Below are 25,943 nucleotides of genomic sequence, written 5' to 3'. Positions count from 1 at the left end.
CAACTCTCCCCAATCAAAGCTTCTCCAATCCAAAACACTTAACAGGTATATACAAAAATAAATATCTTTCTACAAAATAAAGCTGGAATCTGTGTAGATTTCAACTAATTGCTAGAAAACCAAAAATCCCCATATCTTGGACGAAAATCTCAGCTCCTGAATGGCTGGGTTGGGAGCGGTTGCCGTCGATGAATGAAGAGAGAGAGAGAGAGAGAGAGAGAGAGAGAGAGAGAGAGAGAGAGAGAGAGACCAAGTCTACTTTGTATTTGAGTTTTGGTGGAAAAAAAAATCAAAATTGAGTTCAAATAATAGCAGCCATTAGATGTGATTTTATCCACGTGGCATCTTGTGATGAAAAGCTTAGGTAGGTTAGGAAGATTAGAAGGTTAGGAGAGGATCCTCTCCCTACAAAAATAGGCGTATGCTACTTAAAATGCCGTGAACACAGTATTCTTTACAATGCGTTCACTATGTGCTCAACTGCTCGAGGCATGACTCTCTGACATTTACAATGCTGAGGAAGCAAAAAAAGCAAATTGTTGAAACCCACTCATCTTAAAATATCTTACATTGCAATTTTCTTTCCTTAAATTTAATATAATTGAGAGATTTTCTCTAGTTGTGAATAAATTGGAACTTAAGACTTGAAGTGTGGAGACTAAAACGATTAAAATATCTTACATTGCACTTATACTCAATTTCATCAATACATTCATATAAATACTTTTAACCAGTATAGTTGCAAATTAACCCTTGTACTAAAAAGGCTCACTTTATAAAAAAAAAAGACTCATTTCCAAACTTACATTACCGCGCCAAACGCTGAGGTTGTGGTTGGTATTGTTGGTGGTTTGCCACTGTTGAGTATGCTGTGCACATCTGTACGAGGACCAAATCAACGCCCCTTGAATTAGCTTTCTATTTTTTTTTGGTAATGTTTGAATTAGCTTTCTAGTTTCACCTTCCGGCCAATTCAAGTTTCCAGAATTATAATTGTCAAGGACATCATGCATGACTGCATGTGAGATTAAATAAGAGCGACTTACCAGTTGCCAGGTTTGGGAAGCCAAAAATATGATACAAATTCCGGATCTGAAACTTTCCGGAGAAGACAAGGAATCTGAACAATAATGTATTATTTGTCTTTTTTATAACAAATATTGCCTGTCGGCCATATGATTCCAAAAAAAATATTACCTATGTAACTTTGCAAGCCGTGAAAGAGAATCTATACATGTGTATTTCCGAGTTTCAAGTTGCAACTTGCAGTGTCATCAAAAAAAAAATTGCAACTTGCAGGTCGTCGTCAATATACAAATATTAAAAATAATATTACCTATGTAAGCACTAAGCACTAAGCACTAAGCAGTGAAAGAGAATCTACACTGACTACTCATCGTCAATATACAAATTGTCAACCCGCCGGTCTATGTCACTGTGTAAAACCCACCATCTTCTGCAATTTTCCAGTCGCATAAAGATTGTAGCAAACTCCCAGTTATGTATATCATAAACGTTAATTAATATAATATGTATGTATTATTTGCCTCTTCCTAACGCATTGGTGTCAGCCATGTGACGTTGCCAAGTTTAACTCTATCCCATTCCCATATTGCTCCATCTCTGCCTAGCTATAAATTCGCAATAAAACTTCAGGAGAGATACACCTCAAATCTGCATCTCGTTTCTAAAACACTCTTTTCGTTGCCTTGAGCTCTGAAGATATGGCAGAATTTCTGCTCACTTTTGCTGCTGAGGGAATACTGACCAAGGTGACTTCGCTCGCTGCTCAAGAATTCAGTCTTGTATTGGGTTTCAAAGAAGATCTGGCACAGCTGCGTGACTCATTCCTCAAGATTCAAGCTATGCTAAGAGATGTCGACCATTCACAGGTTCGAGGGGAGGCTGTGGAAATGTGGGTGAAGGATCTTGAAGACGTAGCTAACGAAGCCGATGATGTCTTGGATGAAATTGGGTATGAAGTTCTCCGACGCAAAGTAGAACTCCGAGACCAGATGAAGAAAAAGGTGAAAAATTTCTTCTCCCACTCCAATCCCATTGTCTTTCGCTTGCAAATGGCACATAAAATCAAGAAAATCAACACATCTTTGGTGAAATTATTCAATCAGGCAGCTGGCCCTATTGGGTTAGTTGCTAGCACATTAGCATATGCAACCTCTCAAGATATTGAAGTACTTGACAGGGAGACCGTCTCCAGCTTTGATAGCGATGAGAAGCTCATAATTGGAAGAGAGGAGGTCGTGTCAGATATAGTCAAAACCTTGATCAAGTCTCACTATAATGAAGATAACTATCTTCCCGTTTTGGCTATTGTGGGAATGCCAGGTCTAGGAAAGACAACTTTGGCTAAATCAATATATCACGACTCGGCGATCGATAAACACTTCCATGAAAAAATATGGGTTTGTGTATCAACCCCTTTTGAAGTCAAAACAATCTTAAGAGGGATCTTAGAATCTCTGAAACCAGAGAAAGCCGCAATACAGAGCAAGGATGCGGTTTGTAAATTCATTCGAGAAGAGGTGAAAGAGAAAAGATACCTTCTCGTACTCGACGATGTTTGGAGTGAAGATCCTGAAAAATGGAAGGAGTTGAGGAGTTGTTTGTTAACAGTTAACGATACCCAAGGAAGCAGCATCATTGTCACTACCCGTAGTGACAAAGTTGCAGAAGTCATGGAGACTCTTCCTAGGTGTGATTTGAGAAAAGTATCTGATCATGAATGTTGGCTTATAATGAAGGATAAAGCCATTCCAGTTGGGAGTCCTCCTATGTCTGAAGAGCAGCAGACAATTGGTAGAGAGATCGCTAAAAGATGTGGAGGTGTACCACTAGCGGCAAAGGTATGTTCACTATATCATTCATCATTATCCTTATTACTTTAATCTTTGTTGAGAAAAATCATATGTTATTTTCAATATCCTTTTCATTTGTTAGAAAGGCAATTTTCATAACATCTGACACTTAATGGGCGTAAGATCTATGTCATTTAAAGAAATTGTGCATATTCTCACTAGCACCAAACAAAAGAGATGAATTACTTATATATATACCCTTATGAAACCAACAATTACAGCCACCATAAACCAATAAGGCACAAACCTAACCATTACCATTTTCAAGGCGCTACTAATAAACTTCTAATCCTTAGGGTACAATTTGTCCTCATAGACAAAATCTAGAAAAACATCACCATATTTCCCATTGTGTCCCAAAGTAGTTAGACCACGTGTTAGAACAGCTCAATAGCACATTCACAGTATGCAGAGGTCTCAGCTGGCTCGTTTAAAGTGTACCCATTTGTGCTTCGTGCTCGGACCGATCCGCTTACTCGATCAAATTTTAGGCCTAGCCCAACCCGCGGCCCAAGCTTGTATTGTCAATGATACATTCACAGTACGTAGAGGTGTCGGCCGACTAGTTTAAAGTGGGCACATTTGTGCTTCATGCTTGTGCTTGGGTTGACCCATTTACTCAAACATTAGGCCTAGCCTAGCCCACGGTCAAAGCTTATAGCATGTCGGATCGTACTCGTGCCGGGTCAATAAACGGGTTGTGTTGACATTTATTGTGACTATTTTTTTATTTTATTTGTAATTGAAAGCTTATTACTTATTCAAAATTCGGAAATACTTTTCCTAATTTAGGAGCTATCTTTCTAAGATCAATTTTCTAACTGTTGTTTTATGCTTATAGAAAAGAAAAGAAAAATCTCGTAAGTTTTTTGCTTTTAAATATTCTAGATAATTGAGTTCTGGTATAGTTCACTAGTTGTGTTATTGTGATATAAATATTATTTAACAAATATATCTTTCAATGTATTTAGGAAAAAAAACATATGTTAAAACAAGAATATACATGTTTCATTTTGTTATTATAGCATAATAAAAAAATTATAGAAAGTTGAAATTTTGTATTTAAATTTCATTATAGAAAGTCTTTCATGTCTTTTAAAATAATATAAAATTTTGTCTATAACAGGCTGGCCCGCAATAAGTTATGTTCGGGCCATGTCGCGCCCATAATGAGCTCGAGCCGAACTGACACATAGGTCAATATACCTTGACTCAGCACAGCCGCAGCAATGGGTCATGCCGGCCCAAACCACCCTCAACCGTGCGCCATACCGAGCTGTAGTTAAACGAGCCATGCTCGTGCCAAAGCAGCCCATTTGACACATCTAATTGACAGTAGGAAAATACCAATAATAAAACATATGGCAATAAATTGTATTGACACCATACAACAACACAACATCAAGACTCTAGACCCTAGCTCAAATACTCATTTATTTGAACCAATCAAAAACTTAAAAATAAAATCCTAATAAAACAACAAAAGTACCTATGTCTACCCGCATATCATACCTCCAAAAGTTTGACACTAATCTCTTAAGGCTTACTTTGGTATTGCTATGAGAATTCTCAGTTAAAAAAAAAGCTTAGATGTGAGAATAATATGTTGTATAAACTCAATTAAGTATTTGATAAATTGTGTTTTTGAAATCAAACTTATAGTGAAAAGCAATGTAAGACGTTTAATAAATATTAGTGAAAAATACTTTAACAAAGTACAATGACTAAAGTGAATATGGTCATTTTAGAACAAAGAATCAATCCTCCATTTTCAACACAACTTTAAACTAGAGTTGCAGAACGTTTTGACCTGAGCACAGCACAAAATTGACTCATTTAATAGCGGGTGTTGCGGGTTGAAGTTAGGCCAGTTCGGTCGAATTTTTTAAACACACAGCATGGCACGAAAACGATTTATTGCGGGACAACCTAATGAAATTTTATAATAAGATAAGACACAGTGAGATTTGAACATTAAAACTTTTTTTTTTTTTTTTTCAATAGTTTGGACAATTTCTCCCCATATTATATCATTGATGTTGTCAAAATAATGAAACAAAATATTTATATCCTTATTTTGACATAAGATTTCTTGCAATATATTTATAGATATATTTGTTAAATAACATTTATATCACAATTATACAACTATAGGAGGAAAACAAAAACTAAAAATACAAAAAGCCTAGGGTTTTGTGCATCGCGGTGGTCGTGTCCGATCACGACCAGCCCAGCCTCAGCTGAGTGTGTTTGGTACGGTTCTCGGTGGAGCCTGAAAAGTTTGGTGCAGTCATGGTGATGTTTTTTGTGGCGGTGTTTTGTTGTACGGCGTTTTTAGTTGCAGGCTCGGTGGCGAATCCGGGTCGGATCCTGGATTGTGGTGGTTTTGTTCAGAGCGTTAGTCAGGTGGAGTGCTCTAGCGTTGGGCCAAGGTTTTGATCGATTGACCCGAATTTGGGATTCATTTCAAGATGGTGGTTTGGTTCGACATAGGGCTGGGCACGGGCCGGGTCCAACTATAATTTCACTGGACCCGGCACCGGCCCGTTTCATTTCGGGCCGGGCTTGCGGGCTTTCGGGCCCAAAAACCTGTATTTGACCATTTGCTTATGCCTATATATATATATGCCTATATATATATATATATATATATATCCAGATTTCATTCATATATAGCTGCAAATTTCAATGAAATATAAAGTCCTAATTCAGATGCAGCAATTTAGCAAGCCATTTTTCCAGTCTCCTATCCAGCAGCAATGCAGCCATCCATCAATTGGCTTCCACATTTTTCCCTACAATAGCCATCATAAATAGATTTAGATAACAAAGAACCCAAATCCCAGTTTAGCTACAAACCAAATAAGCACAAAAAGAGATATATTGATTAGCAAATGCATTATGAATACAGATAATTAATTTCTTGATAATTGCCTCTGTTTCCTATTTTAATCCAAATTATCCATTTCTTTTGGTAAGCATGGAGATTGCTGATTTAACATTAATAAAACATATCATTAATAATAACACAGAAGTGACAAAACCGCAGACCTGAAGAAGTGAAGAACAACGATCTCCTATTCTGAGTATTCTCTGGCTTCGAGTTGGCAGATGAAGTGAAGAGAGAAAGAGAGAAGGACAGAGCAGTCATGGGCGGCATCTCGATCTGTGAGGGAGAAAGGAGGCGTCGTGCAGGTGAAGTGAAGAGAGAGAGAGAGAGAGAGAGGAACAGAGCTGGGCTGGGCACCGTCTCACTCGGTGGCTCGGTGCGTCGATCTATGAAGGAGAAAGATGGAGGTGTCTGCCGCATCGTGCAGGTACAGTGAAGAGAGAGAGAAGGATCGGTGTCGATCCTGGGCGGCGTCTCGATCGGAGCCAGTTTGGTGTCTCGGCGGCTCAACCTCACAGCTAGGGCGGAGGAGAGAGCTCAGTTTCGACTTTGGAGGAGGAGAGGCGCCTCTTGTGCGTTTCAGACTTTCAGATCGGGTAGAAAACTAGAAAATTAGAATGGAGGCTGAAGATTAGGTTTAGGTTTTGGAGAAGAATCTTGTGTGTTCAATCCTATGATAAGGATTTTACTCTCTATATTAGGACCAATAATACATGGCCATCTGTCTTTTGATGTCTAATACGGGCCTGACGGGCTTTTTCTATTTTCAAACACAAGGCCCGGCCCAAACCATTTAGCTGAAAGTCAAGGCCCGGCCCGAACCGTTTCGATAAAAAAAATAATTGGGCTCGGCCCGTACGGGTCGGGCTTTAACAGGCCGGTCCGGGTTTTTGGGTTTTCGGGCTTAAATGCCCAGCCCTAGTTCGACCTTGCTTTTCGACGTTGGTGTGTGGTCACTAAAGGTTTGGCGGTCATGCTATGGTAGGGACGACCGTTGTTAATTCTGCCGACAATGGAGGCGATTTGGCAAGAGTGGAACTGGACGACTATTAGGTTGACCTGTATTTGGGCTTCGGCTTTCGGGCCTAAGCTCATGTATGAACTGTCTAAATCTAACTCATGGGCTGTCAAAGAGGGTGTCTTACCACCCTCATCCATTACTTAGTGCATTGGGCGGGCATGGCTTGAGAGTTTGACTTACTTAGGCGGTTTGGGCCTTTTTTATGGCCTCTAAAGTGTCAGTCTTAATTCAAATTATGATTATGTGGAATTGGTAATTATCTCGAGTTAGACTAGTTTAAGCAGCTTATGGATGAGGAATTAGCTCCTATTTTTTTGCTAGGAAGTAGCATTCTATTTCGTACCACAATTGTAGGCAGGTGAATGGAGGGCTAGGAGATGATTTTTCTTAGAAGACACGGAGTTGTTCTTTCTTAATGGGTTCGCTTTAAAAAGCAGGCACAAATTGACTTATAATGAATTTGTAGTACTTAGATAAGAGCTTGGCCACTTTTTCTGTCTTTAACTGTATGTAGACTCTAACTTTTTAGAAGGACATCTAATGCAATGAACATTTATTTCAAAAAAGGAATAAAAACCGTAGGAGGAAAAAAATTAGAGGAGTGATCCACCATTCCACACTCCTTATTTTATAATCCACACTCTATGTTTCCTTTTTTAGTATCCTGAATTTTGTCATTTTGTAGTGTAGATTGTAAACATATGATATTAAGATGCTAAAAAAAGAAACATGGATCATGTGTGGATTGTTAAATGTGGAGTATGGATTTCACTCCCCAAAAATTATTATTCCAAAACTCAATTATGTAAAAAATCTAATAGCAATTAAAAAAAAAAGCACTCTCCATTTAATCTTTTTCCGTTTCTTATAGGATATAAACAACATTTAGGAAATATTCTCAACAAAAAAAAAACATCAAAAAAAAAATTAGAAAATTGATCTTACAAAACTCCTTTATTAGGAAAAGTGTTTCCAAGTTTTTTTTTTTTTTTTTTATGTAATTTGATAAAATAAGTTTTCAATAACTAATAATAAAAAAAATACTCATTATAAAATTTTAACATCGTTCTTAATTTCGAGACGGCACAAGCGATATAGGCTTGGGGCGTGGGTTAGGCTGAACTTAACGTTTGAGTAAATGTGTCAGCCTGAGCACGAGCATGATATTAAAGGAATCGGCCTAAGCACCACATAAAGCATGAATGTGCCCATTTAAATGGCATATATGAAAACAAGAGTTAATAAAATTCTATAAATTATGAATACGAATCATGCACTTAATTGATTAGCCAAATTGGGTGTGAAATGGATCTAATAAACCATATGTTAATTCAAAATTATACGAGAAGGTAAATAACAAAACCCAAAATTGATAAGAAAAATATTTCACTTCTCATCATGTATCTTCCCACTACGTGCTTTGTCAACCATGAAAAAAAAATCTAAATATATGTAGTAATTTTTCTCTTTTTTGGATAAATTTTCGTACTTCAACCAAATAAAAAAAAATTCGCAAACCTATTTAATTAATTTTTTATACCCAACGGGTGTTTTAATTTTCTAGTCTCTATGAAATGAATACCCAAGTCAATTAGAACTACATGTTCTTTTTGTAAGATGGTCTTGTAAAAAACCAAGCTTGATAGGGTAAGTAAAAAAATAGTATCATGGCATGGCTCTTCTTTTTTTATCTATAAAAAATCAATTTACATGCACATAGTGTATATTAAGTAGCTATTATGGTATTAACGTTACTATCTAATATAAATCTAACACAGGATCAACTGATAATAGGTTTTGGGAGATGTGATGCGCTCTAAAACAAGTGACCAATGGCGATCAATTTTAAAAAGTAAAACATGGGATTCACCAGAAGGAGAAAAGAGAATTTTTTCAATTTTGAAGTTGAGTTTTGATGAATTGAAACTTCCATCCTTGAAACAATGTTTTGCATATTGCTCGATGTTCTTCAAAGATTTTGATATTGAAAAGGATGACTTGATCCAACTTTGGATGGCTCAGGGATGGCTTCACCCTTGTTCTGACAAAAACCTAGAGATGGAGGATAGAGGTAATGAATATTTTAAAATCCTATTGGCGAAGTCTTTTTTTCAAGACATTACAAAGGATTATGCTGGTAATGTTACCAAATGCAAGATGCACGATCTTGTTCATGATCTTGCAGAACATGTATCAAAATCAAGGAACTTACGCTCACATTTTTCAAATGGAGAAGTCATTGGGAGCAACCTACTTAACTTCAAATCTTTACATGTGTTAAATTTGTACAAAGCAGACATTATGGAGTTGCCCATTTCAATTGGGAAGTTGAAACACTTGAGGTATTTGAATGTCTTGAAAACAAGAATAAAAACATTTCCCAAATCAATAGGTCAGCTTTATAACCTGCAAACTTTGAAAATACCTTATCACCTTGAAGAGTTTCCAAAGGAAATTGCAAATTTGATCAACTTGTGGCATGTTTATTTTGGTAGATATATGAAAGTTCCAAGTGGGATATTGGGACGGTTGACTAATCTCAGGTCATTACCTTTTCTTAAGGTGGGTAATAAGACAGGTCCTGGAATTAGGGAATTGAGTGGTTTAAACCAGTTGCACGACAACTTGTCTATATATGGACTGGAAAATGTAGGAGATGGAGAAGAACTAAAAGCAAACTTGGTCGAGAAGAGACATATACATAAGTTAATCCTTGGATGGAAGCTTAGTAGGCCAAGCCACTATGTGGAGAATGACGATGATGTACTAGAAGGCCTCCGACCACATTCTAGTTTGGAATTCTTGGAGATTCAGGGATTCAGGGGTATTAAATTTCCATCATGGTTATTGGTAGCTAACAATTTGAAAGAGATTAAATTATTGGGCTGCAACAATTGTGAAGGAGTCCCAGTACTTGGGCATCTACCCAATCTTAGTTGTGTTGAGATTAAGAGAATGGAGAATCTAACTCTTATAGGATCTGAGTTTTATGGGGATAACCATGTCAACTGTGGAAATGGATCAAGTAAGGAGGCGAGGCCTTTGTTCCCTGCTTTGAAAACATTGTGTATTGAGGAGGCCCGGAACTTGATTGAATGGATGGAAGCGCCAACAGAAAGAGCAAGTGTGGTGTTTCCATGCCTCGAGGAACTGACCTTGATCGACTGTGACCAACTGATAAGTGCTCCTAGTCATTTCCCATCTCTCAAGAAATTGGTGATAGAAAACATGGAGAATGGAGGCATGCCAATAGCAAGTATTTTAAGCAATCAACTCACCACTCTCACTCATCTCAGGTTATGGTATGTGGGCGGACCTACTTGTCTGCCGGAAGGGATGTTAGAAAACAACAAGAATCTTGCACATTTAGACATAGTTGATTGTTCAGAGCTAACTTGTATTTCTCCCCAATCACAAGGATTTGAGTACTGCTGCGCATCTCTTTCATATTTGCGGATATGGGATTGTAAGAATTTGAGATATTTACCTGATGGGCTACTCACTCCTTCTCTTAAAGAGATGACGTTGTGGCATTGTGACAGTCTAGAGTACATCCCAGATGCTACACACGGTGGTCTCACATCCCTTGAAACGTTGTCTGTGACAATGTGCTTTAAATTAACTTCCATTCCATTTTCACAAGGTCTACCATCTCTTGGTGAATTAATTATAGGCGACTGTCCCGAATTATCAAGTCTACCGGGTGGACTAGAATACTGTACCTCTATTCGGAGTTGGACAATAGCAAAGTGCCCCAAGGTACCATCCATTTCAATCGAAAGTCTGAGTACATCCCTCGAACAGTTGTGTGTAAGTAATCTAGACTCTCTTCTAATTTCACGAGGACGCTTCACATCACTCCGTCAATTGACAATCCTAGATTGCGAAAGTGCCCTGATCGGGCCAAAATTTGGTGCCTTTCTTCGAACCCTCGTCTCTCTTCAAAAATTGCAGATATGGTTCTGCAAGAATCTAGAGACTATTCCAAGTTCAGACAAGCTCGCATCCCTCCGAAGCTTGGACATTTCTGAATGTGGTAAATTAACATGTCTGCCGAATGGGTTAGCAGCATCGTCACAGTCCTGCAGCCTAGCCCGTTTGAAGGAATTAAAAATTGGTCGTTTCTGCGAGGAGCTCGATGCATTCCCAGCTTTTCAGTCTATACCACAGCTTGAATCATTGACCATCTTGGGATGGCGTAAGCTCAAGTCTCTCCCTGAACAAATTCAACACTTGCCTTCTTTAACACAACTGCATATAGCACAGTTTGAGGGAGTGGAGGCTTTTCCAGAGTGGTTGGGAAACCTAGCATCTCTTGAGGACCTAACTATTCAGTGGTGCAGGAGTCTAAAGTACCTACCGTCTGTGGAAGCTATGCAACGCCTCACCAAATTGAAACAGATACGCATCTCCCACTGCTGCCTTCTAGAAGAAAGATGCAGGGAGGAGAACGGCCCAGAGTGGCATAAGATTCGTCATCTTCCATTCATCACGAGTAAGACTTTTTTTCATCTATTACTAAACTAGCTATTAAATTGTGCCATTTGATTCTTCTCTTCTCTTCTAATTTTAGTTAATCAGTCTATTAGCCTGAAAAGGCAAACTGAACCGAAGTTTTCCACGCACACATTTAACTGGATAATTACTGACCAAACATGTTTTCTATTAGTTGGGGATACAGAAATCGAGAATTGACCAACGCAGAGTACAAATAATTCCTAATTACTTAAAGTCCCCACATTGAAGCAAATAAGGTTTGTTCTTCAAACATGCTATCACTACCTTTCAATGCATTAAACCCTTCCCTTTCTTCTGCTCTGTCTTTTCTATATCTACGTACTAGCTATATGTTCTTCAAACGTACTAAATCCATTCAGTACGTTGTTCCTGCAGGAGCATCTAATTTGTTTTAGGCAAACAATTTCTTAAGGTTTTCGCTAAATTGGAGGAATACGAGTTGTGCCATTAGAGTCCTGGTACTTCTGCTGATCTATTATTTCCCTTACTTGGTTAATATTTTCTCATTCCTACGGAGAAATATGTCGATACTGCTTTTGTAAACACTTCTAAATGCATGTTTGCGGACACTTCATCTGACTAGAGCGTGTATAGCATCAGTATCGAGCATTGATATAGATTAGAGAATACAAAAAATTGTGTTAATTGGCCTGGAAAAAATTATTACTGGCTGAAGTTTATAGAATAATTTAAGTATTGGGGATTAAGATTATAGGAAGATACAGACTTCCTACAAGTTGCTGAAGTCTTTGGTATTCGACATTATTACTTGAAAGCAATAGAGTATGGTTGGGATATTTTTCCATATTACTATAGCATCATTCAAAATGAGATTTGTTTGATTTGCAGGATTTCCGAAACACCAATGAGGAGTAGTTGAGTTGGCTAACTGGTAGGCCTTTCATGCCATCTCCCAAGGTTCCCTTTCATCAAAAGAACCTTTCAATGTAACATTATTTGGCTAACTCTGTTTTTCTTAGAGAAATCATTGTTACCGTGGAAGCTGTTGCATGGAAAATCCCGTAACTGATTGCAGCGTACAGGTGAACTTTTCTGACTTCTTCTGTATTGCTCTGTTTGTCCAGATGGAACTGAATATCTAAACCAATTCTTCTTATCCTTGCCCTTTGCAGCAAGATTTGGGGCACAAGGTTTTCGTCATTTTTGTCTTTGTTGTACTAAAAGCAATTTATAGCCATCAAATCGGACATCTCTGCCTAGCAACAGTGTGTGATGTCTGTTGGATGACAGAAACAAGCTAATTGGTGAAGCAGGTATCTTTCTTTGTCTTCAGATATCAAGAGTTGGCGCTCTGCAATCCTCCTTTTCTGTTTGTGAAACTTCACAAAAATGCCGAGATTTTAAGAATTTTTAGGATTCTACCTTGCCAGATGCTCTGTTGTACTTGAGATTATTGCTGTCATGTAACCATAAGTGGTCATTTAGAGCCAGCAAAAGCATTCTCAGAGCCAAAAGAAATTCCGAGGTGAATTTTGAAGAAGCTGCACAGCTGTTTGTAAGTTCAAAGTTATTTCTCATTCTTAAGATATGTAAGTCAAGAAGCTGCCATCTTCAATTTCTGAAGCTTATGCAGATCCCTGTCACTTATCATATGAGGCATCCAATAGATAAAAATTTGTTTTTCTTTTTCTTCTTTCTCTTGCATTGATTAGTTCATTGATACACACAGAAGAAGGCGTGTCCCTGCGGAGGGTTACTTACATGCATTATTAAGCACTAAGCAATCCCTTAACTTCATGAAGTTCCGCACCACGGCAAGGTAAGCTTTTCAAATTATTGGTTATTCAAATGTGATATGTGAAAGAAAAACACTTGTTGGTTCTCATTGCTAAGATGAAGTCATAAAACTAAAACCTACAGCAAGATTCTACCTCCATCGTTTCCTTGTCAATTTACTTACTGTGTTGTCTAATTGCTTGAAGGAAAATACATACAACTTAGTGACATTTCTATGTCATTCAATATTGTTGTCAAATTTCAAACATTTGTAGATCTTTTCCACCAAAAAATTAAAGACCTTATGTAACTCCAGAGTCAAAAAATTTTAGTGGAAAGCATTTACTGTGAGCAAATCCATGACCAAATGACTCGGCGGCTCACCCACAGGTTTCCTGTCAGCAAAATAAGCTTTCAGTTTGTGCCTCCGAATTGTCCTCCAGAGTGGTGGTGTAAGATTATTGGGGCTGACTCTGTTTTCCTAAACCCTTTTAAAATCATTACTGGCTTGGAAGGTGCTGAATTGAAAACTCTTAATGGCTTTCACAATACAGGTATTACCTTGTGTTTACTGTTGCACTCTTTGTAAAGATATCCAAGAATATGTATACCAACTCTTCCAATCCTTTTGCAGCAAGCCAAGATTTTCTCCTTTTATTGTCAATATTGGATATTTGGTTTCTCCAAAGCAACTGTTAGCCATCAAATCTGAGATCTTTGGATGATAATCATGATATGAGATGGAAAGAAACAATCTAAGATGAAGCCAGTGTTGAATTGAACTTTCAAATTTTAGTCTCAGATGGTGTTGGTCTCTTCAGTGCCAGCCAAGCAGAGATGTTCACCAGAGTTGGGAGTACGTACGGATGCCATTTGCTGTTCGAGTTACTTGGCTAAAGTTTGGAAACAGGCTCATTGTGCTCGTGGACATTTCTTCCCAAGCAAAAACAACCGATCAGGAGTGGACACGTGGGCAACATGCTCCACGTCAGCTCGGAGAACTTATCAAGGAGCCTCGTTTTTTTTTTTTGGGTCTGATAGCAAGGAACCTCACCTTCACACATGGTGAGACGTCTGCCCATGCCTTGAGCGACTCACACATTAAAGGATCTTCAATTCCATGCCTTATAGGACAATGTTTCATCACTCTCCATTCAGTTGCACTCTGTATACAGCTAAATCATCATATAGTTTAATATTGTAATTAACCATATTTATTCGATCATAGTGAAACCACTAGCAAACAACCGTGATGTGGCCCTAAACTCTGGCTGAGTTTTGGGTGAACACGTAAATCTCCTGTGTTATTAGTGTGATTGTCTTTTACATAAAATTTATATTTCTTTAACACCAATGTAGTAATTCTTCGTTGGCATAATGACCATTGCACATACTATCTATATCACATATATATCGCGAAGTATGAGCAACGACCTCTTAGTTTAAGAACAGTACGTAGCAATTCTGATGTTGTTGAAGATGAAAGCAATTGCATCAATTTCAATGGACTGCATCAACTACAACGACCTCAACCGTTAAAAAAACCTCTTATCAGTTATGGCCTAGCTTGGATCCCCTAACAATTGCCATCAGCCTTGCAATCAATCTACTTAATTCATCAAATTTCAAAATCTGCTTTACATATCCTATTGATATTGAAATTTTTTTTATTTTTTATTTTTTGGTTTTGTGGATGTTCAGTTGTACCGTTTTACATTAACAGAGGATGTTCAGTTGTACCGTTTTACATTAACAGAGTCTTTCATCAAATGTGCGGATGCAGTTTGATGATTAGTAAATGAATCAGTTTCCCATATGAAGAATAGTTTGCATTCTGCTCAACGCATGTCTCCGTGACTTCTATGAGGCTGAGCAGCTTTTTTTTATAACTCCATATTGGATAACTCTTGCTCTTGCTTTGATGTGGGACTCGTAGTGCCTGCACTTGTTAGTACTCATGGTCTCATTATTTTCATCCGTCGAAGAGATCAGCTTCGCCTAATTAGTCTGAAACAGTGTATAAACTTGTTTTACAAATAGAACCGAGTCTGTAATTGGATTGCTGATAGATGAAGGCCCAGAAGGAAGTTTCCTGGATAACATTTGCTAGTATGATTAACCATCAAACTCCCATTTTCAGCTAAAGATTCAATTTAAACTTCCAAAGCATGGGGGCTGCCCAGTACAATGAAGCTGCACGTCCAAGTTCCATAGGGAACTGGAGAGCAGACCTGATCCTGATGTCATTTTGTGACAGCAATGAGTCTCAAATACCGGTTCATATAACGGTTATATAACAATGAGTCTCAAATACATTTTGTGGAAGCAATTTATCTATAACCGCCACTCTGATAAATCTTCATAAGTTTTGGTATTGGCTTCACAAAAATTAACTGTGAAAAAAAATTGTATAAACATCTCCTATAAGTCAACTGAGTTTAACATTACAGCACTAGCTTAATACATTGCTGAATGTTTGAGGTAGGGGCTTCTTTCAAGTGATTAATTACGCATTAACCATTCTTATAACTTACTCATTTCTTCTTCTAGGTAACTCATAACTGCTTCTGTTCACAATACCGATCCTGATCTTGGCGCTTGCTTAACTAGTGTTTGAATGCAACAATGTCCACTGCTAGCGTCATATTGTGCTGCTGCTTCATTGATTTCCGGGTTATAAACCATCTCTCCATCTCAGCAAGAACAACTGGAAGAAAGGAGATTTGTAACTTTGAGAAGTGAGAATCCCACATGCACTGATCTTGTGCTGCTGATGTTATAATCAGAAGATGAAATATACAAGCGACCATACAACCTCTTCATCCTATCAAATCAATATTGTCAGAAGGCCAACTTCATAAACTGACATATTAACCAAGAGGGCAAAGCCTTTAATACTACCAAGATACAAAAACTAGGTGGAAATATATCTATATCTAGTTTTGTACTGCCACTCATGTAACCAATGTAACAACTAAATCTGCATATGCCCAGATCTCTTCACACCAGAAGAAACCTGGTTTATTCTGATGGTGAATAAGGTGAAAGGAGAGGAAAACAGGCTGTGTAACGCATTGCAATGACTTCTTAAAATTTCCATGCAAGACCAGCACATCCTACCAGCATTTATGCTGCTTTAATCCTAGTTGTAGTGGAAGAAACAATTCGTATAGCATCTTGGTTGCTGATAACATACTATACCTTACCTGACGCGAAAAGCAAAGCAATCAAATGAAATTCAATCAAACTTTCGTGACTACAAATTATGAATTTTCTGTTGTTAAGTTAATTGAAGATTGGTTGAATCCATTCTGGTACTAATTTTCTGCACACGTCGTATTTCCTGAGGAATTAGAGACCATTGAGTCCTTTTTCTAGTTACTTCAGAATAATGAGAACAGTAGTGCACCTGGTTCTGGGAATGTGGCTTTTGTATCCGGTATTTTGGAGTATGGAGGCTAAAACAGCTGAAGTTGATGATTTGTGACATTGCAGTAACAAAGCTCTGATTACAGACAACGAATAACAAAGTAAGAACATAAGTGTGCTGTTGAAACTTGAACTAAGATTCGGTAGGGTGCGCCAAAACTTTAACTAAGATTTGGTAGGGTGTGCCAAACCTTGCAGTAGTGCAACACAAGGATGACACATGTCAGCCCCAATAGCAAGCTATTGTTGTGGACTCACCTCTTTAAAAAATTAATTTAATATCATGTGAACTATTGATCCACGTATCAGATACACTTCCGTGCTTCTATCAACCCGGGATGTGGGACTCTCATTCTCTCAGCTTCACGAACAGCAAGGGGCTGCTTCCAGGGTCTTTACCGATCAACTTATGCCTGCCTCGTATTTACACCAACACAAATCCAAAATATTACAATATTAGATTCAACTAGTTGTCTTTCCCATCTTACACTTATAATTAAAAGCCATCTCTGCCATCTGCGAAGAACAACTCAAAAGGACATCTGTGACCATGAGAATGAGAAGCCAATGAAGGCCTGAACAAGTTAAATACAAGGAAATCTGTATTGTATGATAGGAAAGGACATTGTTGTAGATCAGATCAACCTACAAAAATATGAGCAGGGATTATTGTTGCAGGTGGCTGGTTAACATCGATTTGGATGTTCTATGTAACTAATATGACAAAACATTGATTGTTTCATGACACCTAATGTTAACTTGGGATAATCTTCGCGGTTGGCACCTACCTAGCGTTGCTACCTAGGGGCCTAAATCATTCAACTAGGCCTCTAGGTGGAGCTGAAGTGCTTTATGACAGCTAACTAGATGATAATTCTGAAAATGCTGCTGGTATTTGATTATTTATTGGAGGATATGTTACATTTCAGTCTGTACAGTTGCTGCAGCAGGAGATATTGTTTGGTCCTTTTTTCAGGCATGGGACTACGATGACGTGCAGACCGAAGTTTGGTTGGTGTCCGGCCTTGCTTTCTGAGAATGAGCTTAATTTACCTCCACTTTCCTTGTTGGGAATATTGTGGCATGGCTTTAATTACTTAGCTTTCTATATATTTATTCAGCTTGATTGATTTGATTTTCAATACTGGTATGTATTGAGCAGGGTTGTTGAACCCTTGTTGGTCCAGTTATGACATTCGATCAGTTGGTTGTCTGTGTCGCATTTTGATATGTCTGTAGCACTGCATGGTTATTGACTTATTGTGATGGAACATACTGAATGGCTGGCATTTATTTGTTCTGTGCATACTGTATAGCACATTTTTTTTTAGACACATTGTTCATCTTCAATTAACGTATCATCTGAAATTTTATTCCTCCACTCTTGGTCCTTGTAGCATATATGGTCTTCCGTCAGCTTAGCTACTTCTAGGAAAGAAAAAAAAAATTGTGAGCCTTTTCTCTGCTTTATATGTATAATTATTAAGAACTTGACAAGAACGACCGATCTTGTACTTTTTTAACATAATTAATGATTGTCACTTGTCAGTGAATGTCGCAGCTGCTCCGGTATTCAAATGCTGATTATTTGGATGCTAATTCACATAGATCATTCGCATTCCTTTTTGCAACCACATATGCAGGTTGGAGATGAACAAGATGAAGAGGCCTCGGTCTTCAAAATGCTAAAAAAGAATAAAGAGCCATTAATTAGTTCGGAGAGGTGTTGATGAAATTGACTAGCATAGATCTAAGTCTTCCCAACAGACAGTTCCCTCCAAATTGATGATGGCGAAAAGCAATTAGAGGTTCCAATCGGGCAGCTTAGAAAAATGGTTCAAGTTATAACAACGTACGTGTTGATTAGCAAAGGAGTAAAAAGAAAAAAGAATATATATAGGCATGAGAGCTTCTGACAGATATGGTGATCGGATTGATGATTGATGATTCTATGTATGCAGTATCATAGACGAAGGTGAAAGATAAATCAAAGATGCGAATCAGTTTAAACAAGATTATTCCATTCCATTACCCTGAATATTCCAAAAAATAAAAACCGACATAGAAAATCTAGTTCATAATTGGTAAGAAAACCAGGCTATAGGCAAGCCCCTCCCATCTGCAAAGGAGATTTGTTACAATGATAATCCCACCGACACAAATTTTGGGCATCCACTTATGAAGGCCTGAACAAATGAAAGAGATGTGCGTAATGCAGTTTTATAATAGAACAGTGCCAATTCTCATGGTGTTGAAGCTGGGGGGCAGCTGGTCTACAAATGGTGAAAGCCACTGCCGCGATTTTATTCAACTCCAATATTGCATCATTTCTGAGCGACGAGGTTTAGAAAAGTAACTACGCCATACCTCTCTGGTTTAGGCTTAAGGCAAACTGGACAAGCCTATCAGTTGCCAGGTAAAATTAAAGGATCGTGTACCTATAAAAGAAAGAAAAAAAAAAACTCAACTCGTAGGAACAAAAGTCACCATCTACACTCACATTCATATGTTCACTTAAACATTTATTGTGCAACTACTTCCACTGCGCGCATCCGGTATGACGTCAACTTAAAACCCTCTATCAATTATGGCCTAGCTTGCAGCCCTAACAAATGCCATCGCAATCAACTTAATTCCTCAAATTACTTTCAAAATATGCTTCCTTTACAGGTCCTATATATAAGATCACGGTTGATTCAGGTCCTATTTATAATATCAAGGTTGATTTTATTGCTGTTCCTTAATTTTACTGTTGTACACGAAGGAGTGTTGCCACACCAAGACATACTGTCATCAAGTAAATGAAGATATGTGGGGATCTCTTTTGTTGCGGTTCAAAATAGAAAGCAACGTACCATACAAGGGTGTGACTTGAATGTATGGAGTTGGCTGATAAATCTTGGAAACTATAATTTGAGAGGCACCTGCAGAGGTGCACCCTTTCAAAAATAGGCGTATGCCATTTAAAGCACCGCGCACACAGTTTTCTTTAGTAAAAGGCGAAAGAATAGTTCGCTCTATGCTCAACACATGGCTCCGTGAGTTTTGCACTGCCGAGCTGCTTTCTTGTATAACCCTCGCATTAAATGTCTCTTGCTCTTACTTCTGATGTGGGACTTGCAGCGCCTATCACTTTTTTTTTTTTTTTTTTGAGAAGGAAAACAAACACTACAACTGAAAACCCCTAGAAACACCACACCCTAACTGATCTAAACTGAAAGCAGAACTGGCCGAGAGAGGAAGTTTGTTTCTCCAGATAGTTGGTTCAAACGCTTGGTGACCCAGGGAAGTAACCGGATCTGCCACGAAGTTTGCCTCTCGAGGAACATGAGAGAAACTAATGTCCTCAAAGAAGGAAGAGATAATCTGAATGTCTCTAATCAAAGGTCTCAAACGCCAAGGGGGAGCATGAATCTTCTTGATGCAGTCAATGACCAGCTTTGAATCACCTTCAACAGAAATTTTGGATAAGTTGCTATGCAGCGCCTGGAGGAGACCGTCTTTGAGGGCGCTACACTCTGCAACCGGCACAGAAGAGAAACCAATCTTTCTACTTCCTGCCACAATCGGAAAGCCTGAGTGATCTCTGATCACAAACCTGGCAGCTGCCATATTTGAGCCATCAACCGAACCATCAAAATTTAGCTTGACTGAACCTTCCTGAGGAGGGGCCCATCTGATTAGGCCATAATCCCTTGCACGAGACATAGTAGGAACGGAGTTGTGAGCCCGATAATTATATGCGGCAGCAGCTGCAGCATGGACAATCATAATAGCAGAAGTCTCCTTGTTCCTGAAAATTAAATGGTTTCTTGCTTCCCAAATTTTCCAACAAGTAATCAAAGCATTCTCAATAAAAGCAAGATTTTTAGAGATCACAAAGGAGTGATGCAGCCACTCCGTGAAACTATTAAAAACACAAGGAGCAGATAAATCATAGGGATTTCCAATTAAATTCCAGACTCTTGAAGTGAAAGGACAAGAGCAAAACAAATGGTCCAAATCTTCAATACCCACATCACATAATTTACAACGGGGATCAAGGCTAATATTATATCTAGCAATTCTAGCTTTAGTATTCAATCTACCCCGAACCAAAAGCCAAGAAAAAATTTTAGCTTTGGGAGGGATGTTAAGTTTCCAAATAACGTTCATGAATTTAACATTCCGATGAGGATTTACTTGACATTGCAGCCAAGTGGCTGATTTAATAGAGAACTGGCCATTAGAAGCCGGACCCCAAACAAACTCATCCCTCATATCAGTAAAAGGAAGAGGAATACTTCTGATGGAAAGAACCGTGTGATGATCTAAGACAGAAGCAAGCTTTGATAAATCCCACCGACCATTTAAAATGTAATCTGAAACCTTTTCATCTAAGTTAATATCCTGAATAGAATTAGGATCAATAAGATCAATCAGAGGGAAGGCAAAGACCCAATTAAATGTCCAAAACATTATATCTCGGCCATCCCCCACTATCCATCTCATGCCATTTAAGATAAGATCTCTAGACTCAAGGATACTTTTCCAAGCCATCGAATGATTAGCTTGAGTTTTCTGAGAGAAGAAAGAGTGTCTCTTTAAGTACTTCCTTCTAACAATATCAACCCACCAATTGTCGGGTTTAGTCAAGACCTTCCATCCTAATTTGGCTAAAGCAGCCTTGTTAAAGAAAGCCGCAGGTCTAATTCCCAGCCCTCCAGCAGCCTTAGGCGAACACACATGTTGCCACGACACAGGAGGGGATTTATTATCTTTTCCCCAAAAGAAGTCCCTAGCTTCTCTATCTAAGGCCTTAGTGACTTTGGAAGGACATTTAAAGTAAGACATTACATGCACAGGGATTCCCGACAACTTAGATCTTATTAGCGTTAGTTTGCCTGCCCTCGACAGTGTGTCCCTTTTCCAGCCAGATAACTTCTTTGTCACCTAGCTTGAGCAACAGTTCTTTAGCATTAATTGGATCTTTCCAAAAAAGAATGTTGTGAATGCCTAAATATTTTCCAATAGTAGATCTGTGACTAACCTCTAGGATATTAGAGATAGATATTTTACGATTAACCTCAACCGAATTAGAAAAATAGATAGAAGACTTATCTAAATTAATCTTCTGACCAGAAACAATGGCAAAGTCTACAAGGATGTCCCTTATGTTCTTTGCAGCTGTTGGAGTAGCTCTGCCAAAAATCAAGCAGTCATCTGCAAACATCAAGTTAGAAATTCTTAGGCCTCCTGCAGAAGAAAGCAAGCCAACGTGATTCCTTACTTTCTGGGAAGAATTGTTAAGATGACGAATAAGGGGTTCCATACACATAATTAGATATAAGGGGACCAGGGGTCCCCTTGTCATAGACCTCTAGAAGGGTAGAAATATCCTTCCTGTTTACCATTGATAATGACAGAATAAGAAACAGAAGTTATGCATTCCATAACTAGATCAACCTAACTAACATGAAAACCAAATCTTAAAAGACAACATCTGACAAAGTCCCAACTTAGAAAATCGTAGGCCTTTTACAAGTCCAGTTTCAAAGCCATAGAACCCTTCCTGGCTTTAGATCTGTTAAAATTGGAAAACATTTCATGAGCAACTAAAATATTATCTACTATAGATCTACCAGGAACAAAGGCTCCCTGGTTCTTTGAAATACATTTATCCAATAAGCATCGTAATCTAGCAACAAGAATCTTAGAAATCACTATAGATTACATTACAAAGACTGATCGGTCTAAAGTGAGTAACAAGTTTAGGGTTATCATTTTTAGGAATCAAAGCTATATTTGTGTGATTCAAGAGTCGCAACGAAGACTTGTTAGAAAAGAAGTCAGTAACCAGTTCAATAACACTTCCCTTTACTAACTCCCACTGTTTTTGATAGAAAAAAGCATGAATGCCATATGGACCTGGAGCTTTCAAAGGCCCAATCGAATTAATTGCCGAAAAAATTTCATCTTCTGTCACTTCTTGCAATAAAAGGTTATTGTCATCAGCACTGTTTCTGATAGAAAAAAGCATGAATGCCATCTGGACCTGGAGCTTTCAAAGGCCCACTCGAATTAATTACCGAAAAATTTTCATCTTCTGTCACTTCTTGCAATAAAAGGTTATTGTTATCAGCAGTAATAACTGGTTCCAGAATATCAATAAAATTGTTAATTGAATGCAAAGAAACCTGATTTCTAGCTTTATATCTTTTCTGAAAATCCTGCACAAAGAAATCAGCTATGTCACCGTGATCCTCAATCCAAAGTCCAATATCATTTTTAATTCTACAAATTCTATTTTTGTTCTTCCTCAGGGTAGCCTGAGTTTGAAAGAATCTAGAATTCGTATCTCCGAGAGCCAGCCAGTTAGCTTTAGCTCGTTGGGCCCAGAAAAGTTTTTCATTTTTTTGTAAATCTAGTAGAACATGTGAGAGGGAAGAAACCTTCTCTTGTAAGAAAGAGGAGTGAGGAAGCATCATCAATTGATTTTGATAAAAGACAATATCTTTATGAGTTTGATTAAGTCGTTTTTTGAGATCACCAAAAATATTCCTGTTCCACAGACTAAGTTGGTGAGTCACCAACTTTAGCCAAGAAATCCTTAAAAGGGTTCCGATCAAGAGAATTGGACCAAATTCTTTTGGTGACATCAGCAAAACCTGGATGAGACAACCAGATTGCTTCAAATCTGAACATTTTCATTCTATTAATTGATCTCGGTAAAGTAGTTAAAACTATGGGGCCATGATCAGAACCAACCAAAGGAAGATTTTCAAGTTTATAATCCGGAAACATATTGATCCAACAAGCATTTGCAACACCTCTATCCAAACGTTCAAAAATAACAGTGTGGTCTTTGTGTTTGTTTGACCAAGTAAAAGGGAGGCCCTCCGCAGTCAAAGAAGTTACACTAATATCATTGAAGAAAGTAGCAAAATTCTGTAAATAAATATTATAAGGCGAATTCCCTCCAATCTTTTCTTCCGCAGAGAGAACATTATTAAAATCACCAATTAAAAGCCAAGGAGAAGAACCGGAAGAGAGAAGTCTTAACTCATTCCAAAGGGTGGCTTGTAGAGGTTTACTAGGATAAGCATACACAAAGGTAGTCATCCAAGATTTGTCAATAGTTAGATCTTTAACCTGACAGTGCATAAATCTACTATGATTCACAATCACATCCAAATTGATAGTAGAAGAATTCCAGAGAAGTAGGATGCCACCAGATTGACCATTAGAAAGAACAAAGGCAAACTTATCAAAATAAAACGAAAAGGAAGAAGCAATTTTATTAGCCTAATTTTCATCAGGAATCCTAGTGTCTAGGATGCATAAAAGATCTAGCCTCAAGCTAGTTATGTAAAACTGAACTTGAGCTAGAAAGCCCTGCCAGGAACTGCCCTGGCTATTCCAACTACACATTCTCATCAAAACAGTTCAGATAGTTAGATTTGGTTCCTTCAGTTTGATCCTGGCTTGTTTCCATCATTTCCACCATCTGGCGAGATCTTTTTTTGGGAGCTGGAACCACAGCCTTGGTTCCACTAGTCCCAACCAGTGCACCATTCAAGTTATTTGCAGGATCACTTCGCAGCAACTCCTCAATATTCCCCAACTTTGGAGGCTCAAAGGCATCCATAAACTGATCGACCTCCTGGGAGGAACCATCAGATATGACAACAACCTCCTTTTTCTTCTCCTTTCCTACCTTATCACCAATCACACCAATACCAACAGCAGCATCCCTAAAGCTAACACCAGGAACAACATTGCTAGACTTAGGCATAAACCTCATATTACCAGAGCCTTGCTTTTGATAGAAGTTACCCTTCCCTTTACCTTTTCTAGCCACAATCTTCCAAGAGTTATCAGAAGCCTCCTCACCAGAACGGGTGGCAGCACGGTTAGCAAAATTCACATTGCCTTGGTCATGATAATTAAACATAGGTTGAGGAAAGACAATCGAGATGTCATTTGACAACAGGGGCTTAATGAACTCATGCTTTGCCATTTCCAGAGGATAGACAGCTTGTTCATCCTCGAGACGCTCCACCATAAGGAAGTTCTCCTTCAGGATTTGATCAGGGCATTTATGAAACCTTTCCCTATAGCGGCCGCACCTAAAGAAAACTTCAAACACAACTTCATAAGAGACCATAATCGTAGTGGAAGGAAACCGTCAGTACTGTGAGCAATGACAGTTCTCTTAAGAGGATAATGAAGATCTAGTTCCACCAGAACACGCGCAAAGATACACTTCTTGGCAGCAAGAGTGTTGTCGTCGGCCAAAATAAAGCGCCCCAGAGGCTGGACAATGTGCTCCAAAGACTTGGTATTCCAATGGGGAAGAGGTAAGTTAGGTAACCGGACCCAAACAATGATACTGTCGATGACAGAAATCGTTGCATCAAAATCATGAGTCCACCTCTGAAGGCGGAAAAGTCTGCTTCTCACATACCAGGGTCGATTGTTGAGAACAAACTCAACATCCTCTTCCTCAGTGAACTCAAAGCTGAACCAGCTGTTGATGAGTTGCCTAATAGTAACAGAGCCTCGCAGCTGGTTCCAACATTCATGAAACTTATTGATCACAGCTTCAGCCGGCACAAACGTACCAAACACTTTACCGACAAGGCAAAGCCTAGAGAAATGAGAGATAAAGTCTGCAGGTGGTGGAGGCAATTCTACATGGGCAGGAAAACGATCAATGTTGATCGTGGTGTCCCCGATCATAACTGGTATGGGCTCATTGATGTTAAAGTTTCTTGGAAAGGGGTAGTACGGTCGAGCAGGAAAAGATTTCCTAGCGGGAATCTAAACATGGGCATGGGCATTAGGACTAAAGGCCATTGTGCTAGGAAACAAACACAAACAGAAGAGGAGTAAGGAACTATGAGTTCGAACCCAGCAACAGGGATCATATATAGGTTGAAAAAGACTTGGGAGACACATAAAGATGTTGTTCCAAATCTTCCGCATGCAAGAGTAAATATTATTGAAAAACCAAACGGGATTTTGGAGAAAGAAACACAGCAAGTAATCAAGCACAAACCAATTGTTGGCAATTCTGAAAAACCAAGCGGAAAAAAGGAAGCTGAAAAAAAGCAAGAGTGTAAACCACAACCCAATTAAAATGCAAGTAGGAAAAGCAACTGCGAATGTAAACTGAAAATCAATGAGATAAGAGAGGCTCCCTGGCAGAAGAAACGATTACAATTGCAGGTCCGACAGGCGTGAACCAGGAGAGCGGCTATACTTGTGGCATTAGACGAGTAGGCCAGAGGGATCCAACGATAGATTTGTGTATTTGCAAATTTCCAGGCCTCGAAAATGAGCAGAGATGCAGAGAAACCATCTCTAGGGATGTCATGATTGAATTCGCAGTCAATTTGATTTCCCAAGCTCCAATCGTGGCAAAAGTAACCCAAAGGGGAATAAACCCGAGGCAATCCAGTTGTGTATCTCCAAAGGAATAGCTTATCAT

At 38.6% G+C, this 25,943-nt stretch overlaps 1 protein-coding gene, 1 long non-coding RNA gene, 1 other non-coding gene and 1 pseudogene across 4 annotated transcripts; 1 reads left to right on the top strand and 3 right to left on the bottom strand.

Annotated features, from left to right (window-relative positions):
* Positions 1 to 1,559: 1,559 nt before the first annotated feature.
* LOC112196362 (putative disease resistance protein RGA4) lies at positions 1,560 to 14,337 on the top strand. Of its 2 annotated transcripts, none has more exons than XM_040517740.1 (11): positions 1,560 to 2,864; positions 8,582 to 11,282; positions 11,457 to 11,541; positions 11,681 to 11,763; positions 12,155 to 12,197; positions 12,286 to 12,348; positions 12,439 to 12,579; positions 12,697 to 12,821; positions 12,996 to 13,085; positions 13,433 to 13,596; positions 13,677 to 14,337. In XM_040517740.1, exons 1-3 carry the CDS (start codon positions 1,725 to 1,727, stop codon positions 11,480 to 11,482), a joined length of 3,867 nt encoding a protein of 1,288 aa, XP_040373674.1. In that variant the 5' UTR covers positions 1,560 to 1,724; the 3' UTR covers positions 11,483 to 11,541; positions 11,681 to 11,763; positions 12,155 to 12,197; positions 12,286 to 12,348; positions 12,439 to 12,579; positions 12,697 to 12,821; positions 12,996 to 13,085; positions 13,433 to 13,596; positions 13,677 to 14,337. The 2 variants fall into 2 exon arrangements, with proteins under 2 accessions (XP_040373674.1, XP_040373675.1); XM_040517741.1 differs by having other exon boundaries at positions 13,359 to 13,596.
* Positions 14,338 to 15,448: 1,111 nt separating this feature from the next.
* LOC121052571 lies at positions 15,449 to 16,936 on the bottom strand. Its single transcript, XR_005809494.1, has 3 exons — positions 16,730 to 16,936; positions 16,452 to 16,547; positions 15,449 to 15,749 (listed from the first exon to the last, which is right to left on the bottom strand). It is a non-coding gene; the product is annotated as an uncharacterized LOC121052571 (long non-coding RNA).
* Positions 16,647 to 16,816, bottom strand: LOC112201255 (annotated as a pseudogene).
* A 2,453-nt stretch (positions 16,937 to 19,389) lies between the features above and the next one.
* LOC112201263 lies at positions 19,390 to 19,507 on the bottom strand. Its single transcript, XR_002936706.1, has one exon. It is a non-coding gene; the product is annotated as a U5 spliceosomal RNA (small nuclear RNA).
* Between the last annotated feature and the right edge of the window lie 6,436 nt (positions 19,508 to 25,943).

Source organism: Rosa chinensis, chromosome 4 (genome assembly GCF_002994745.2).
Source record: "Rosa chinensis cultivar Old Blush chromosome 4, RchiOBHm-V2, whole genome shotgun sequence".
Classification (NCBI taxonomy): domain Eukaryota; kingdom Viridiplantae; phylum Streptophyta; class Magnoliopsida; order Rosales; family Rosaceae; genus Rosa; species Rosa chinensis.
The sequence above is the reverse complement of the archived record's forward strand: the minus strand, read 5'-3'. Positions and strand labels throughout refer to the sequence as shown.